Source organism: Meleagris gallopavo, chromosome 3 (genome assembly GCF_000146605.3).
Source record: "Meleagris gallopavo isolate NT-WF06-2002-E0010 breed Aviagen turkey brand Nicholas breeding stock chromosome 3, Turkey_5.1, whole genome shotgun sequence".
NCBI classification, from domain to species: Eukaryota; Metazoa; Chordata; class Aves; order Galliformes; family Phasianidae; genus Meleagris; species Meleagris gallopavo.
In genome coordinates, this window is record NC_015013.2 from 74,717,131 (window position 1) to 74,720,878 (window position 3,748).

Sequence of the window (3,748 nt, forward strand, 5' to 3'; positions counted from 1 at the left end):
AAAAAAAAAAAAAAACATCCATGCAAATGGATTTTAACTGTGTTATCCTTGTCCGAGAAATATAAACTCTATATGTAGGTCTCCAAAGTAGCATCAAAACTACTTCAATTGATCAAGTGATGAAGGTGTTTTTACAAGTGCTGCCATGCTATTCAAGACTAGTTTAGTGAATAAGTAAATAAAAGAATCTCCCTGTTCCTAAAATAAAAATAATAAAAAAAGCAATCATCATCATAATAAAAAAGCTACAAGTAATTGCCTTCCAAAGTAGATCTATTTTTTGTGTCATACAAGAGGCACCAGGTGGCGCTACAATACAGTGTTACATGAGCTTAAAAATCCCAAGTATTGAGATGATGTATATTGCTCGGTTCCCTATATAACTTGTACAGAAGAATAGTCAGAGAAATGGTCTACATGTCTTTATCCACTATCATCTCTGACTTTAGGGAGGAGCTACTTTATGTATAACAATGTTTGTAGTCAGTCCTGGGTGGGAATAAGACTTCCTTGCTGTTTGATTGTCTCTGTTCCACAGCTGTTTTTTCTGTAATATTCACTATGGACTGGATATTCAAATAACAAATATCAATAATTTTTCATTTTTTTAAGTGTCAAAAGATGATATATTTGACATTTCCTAACACAAGAGAAATGACAATGAGAAAAGTAAATCCATACATATCAAACTGCAACTGCTTATTAATAGGATAGCAGTCTAGATATATTATGAACAAAAAATAATATTATAATTACATAAAATAACAACACAATATTTCCTTATTGTTTCTTACATGATATACAAGAATAAAATTTATTTCTAATCATCATAAATTACTTCAGTTTCAGCTTTTCTTGGTCTTCAGTTTATCAAAAGACATGCAGATATTCCAAGAAACTTCTCTGTCCCCAGCAATTCATGTCAGAGGATCAAACTGCTAAGGGAATTGTTTTAGTTTCAGCTATCATGGAAATTTTTTCTTCAAAATGTCTAATATGATGTTGTGTTTTACTTCTAAGAGAAAAACAATGTTGATAACGCACCAATGTTATAGTTGCTGCTAAGCAGTGCTGTGTAGAGCCAAGGCCAGTGAAGGGGACAAAGAGCTGGGAGGGAATAGAACCAAGACAGCTGACTTCAACTGGCCAAAACTGGCCAAAGGGATAATCCATACCATGACATCACGTGGAAAGAGTTTTGCTTTACTCTGCTTACTAGGTGGGCTAGCTGGCCAACATCAGGGGGTGATTGCTTCTGCACTTGTTATACACATTCATATATATAAATAGTCATGACTGTTAATCCTTTTCTTTTGTCACTTCTCAGTGAACAGTTTTATCTCAGCCTATGCATTCTCCTTTGTTTTTCCTCAATTCTCTCCCCCATCCTACTGGAAAGGTGGGGGAGTGAGCAAATGATTGTTTGGTGCTGAGCCATCTGATGGCTCAGCAAATGCCCGTCCTTTCTCTTCAGTAACTGTTAACATCACTTTTAAATGAACAAAATCATACCTCATTAAATTTTTGCTATATCTGTAGTCTGGTAGCCCAGTAATACAGTACTACTGTAATCACTAATGTGATAATTATTGTGCAGAATTTTGACAGGCTTCCTTTCTCTGAGCTTGTCTTGACCTGCTGGAGCCTTTTTGGTTTATTTTGATTTAGCTGTAACATCAGTTTTTCTTCTGATCATGTAGTTGTGACTAGCATCCATTCCTTCTTCTTTGTACAGTACAATCACAATTTCTATCTACAGTAGTAACAAGTAGCTATCATACAGAATGAGAAATTAACCACTAATGAGACACAGCACAGAGAAATACAGGCTTGAGATTGGTGAGAAATGGTGGCACAGGTTGTTGTGAAGACAACTGCAGGTATGAGTGTGATAAGACACGGGACTCAGATGGTAGTGGGAAGCCTATAGCTGTGAACAACTCAACCACGATTACTTAAAGAAATAATGTCCTGAACAGATTCAGTTTCCAGAGGTAACAAAGAACAATTATCTAACCATAAATGAAATGGACCACTGTAGAGTAGATTTCAATACTCATGGAATTACAGAATGCTTGGTGTAAAAATATGTTAGAAACATAAATATCCCCATGTCAATGAAGAAGGCAAAAATGATCAAAAAGAAATAAAAGAATCAAAATGATATTTCTCTTAGAGAAGCATTTCACAGTGAAACAAACACTAACACCTGCAACCCACAAAGGACTGAAGCCACAGATCTCACCATGAAGCAGGGAAGTAAAAAGATTCAGGAAAAGTGCTAAAAAATGAGTACATGTCTACTGCAGTTTAAAGTGAATTATAACTAGTTTTGTTACGTTTTGTGAAATATTCGCTGCTCAGTTTTCCCCCTCTTTTCTTCAGTAATTAGATATAGACTAGTGGTTTTTGAATTTGACTATTAAGAGTTAGGTTCCATCATAAATTCTAGACTTTCGCTAAGAGGCATGTTGCCTTATTGCCAGTAGCAAGATTTTGAGTGTAAAACATTACAATACTATACTCTTATAGAAAGAGACAGTTTCTAGAATACTAGATAGTTTTAGTAACTAAAAATAAAGCTTAAAAGCTCCTAGTAGATATTTTACTCTACTTTGACATTGTAATGTACATTTGTAAGCTGTAGTTAATCACTCCTTCTGTTTACAATAGAAATCAACAATGACAATAAAGAGCTTTGTATAATTATTCTCTTCAGGTATATGTATGTTGTGGTTTCAAGCACATGATGTCATGATATGGAATACTGATAAAACTAGGACAATACATTTCCATAATAAAAATCACAACATAACTGTAATCCTTTTCAGAAATTGCTTGGCAACTGTTAAGGCATAAGTTTCAACGATGCAGTGATTACATCAACTATGTTTGTGTCCACAGCTAACCTGCAGGATTAGAGCACCTCTCTTATACTTTTATCTGACAATTCCATAATTCCATCATCACTAAAGTTTTTATAAGCATTAAGTTCACAGAGAGTATTTGCAAGGTTGCTCCATGTCTTTAGACCAAGTTTCAAATAGCATTTCATAATATAGAATGCTTTCTTGCTTAACACAGGAAGTACCATTCAAATGCAAAGTGAAAATATTTGTGCTTTTATTAGTATAGGGCCTGGGAAGTCAAGTTTTGATACTCCTTTCAGTCAAATCAGGAATTGTGTCATATAGGCCTGAGTTTTCAGTAGAAGCAATAACATAAGAAAACAGATCATTAAGACTGGGAAGAAACCAACAAAAAACAGCACTGTGGAAATTCATGACTTAGTATTGTGAAAAACAAATAACAGTCAGTGATATAGTACTGTAGAAGAGAAGTTTTTGACAGTTGTTAGACAGCACTAACACAGGACTTGACATATGAAGACTTGAATTCTTTCATCAGGTTAGAGTCTTACTTTTTACTTTGATGCGACAAAAGTTAACCATTAAGTCACTTAAATGGCCTTATTACTATTAGTTTAAATGTGAAGCATTTAAGAGTTTTTTTTTCCAACCTCTTTGTCTTAGAAAAGCAAAACAAATGAATAAAAAAACTGAAATGAGAAAAAAAACTCTGGGCTAGAGTCAGAAAGCCATCCTATATATTCAGTGGTGACAATTCCTTGCTACAGATTTGCCAACTGCAAACCATTTTGCTTAATTCTGAGAAACTCTTTTGATCTATCACTAAAAATAAGACAACTAAAGTGAGGACTATTAGAGAAAACGAAATCAAAGCCATC

General features: G+C 34.2%; 1 protein-coding gene across 1 annotated transcript in view; it reads right to left on the bottom strand.

Moving 5' to 3' along the window:
- The window catches only part of LOC104910421 (CUB and sushi domain-containing protein 3-like), a 31,134-nt gene extending 27,682 nt beyond the window's left edge, over nucleotides 1–3,452 (bottom strand). Inside the window, exon 1 of the mRNA XM_019614374.1 lies at nucleotides 3,422–3,452. Coding sequence (XP_019469919.1) covers nucleotides 3,422–3,452 — 31 coding nt within the window. The remainder of the gene's footprint in view (nucleotides 1–3,421) is intronic.
- Nucleotides 3,453–3,748: the final 296 nt, after the last annotated feature.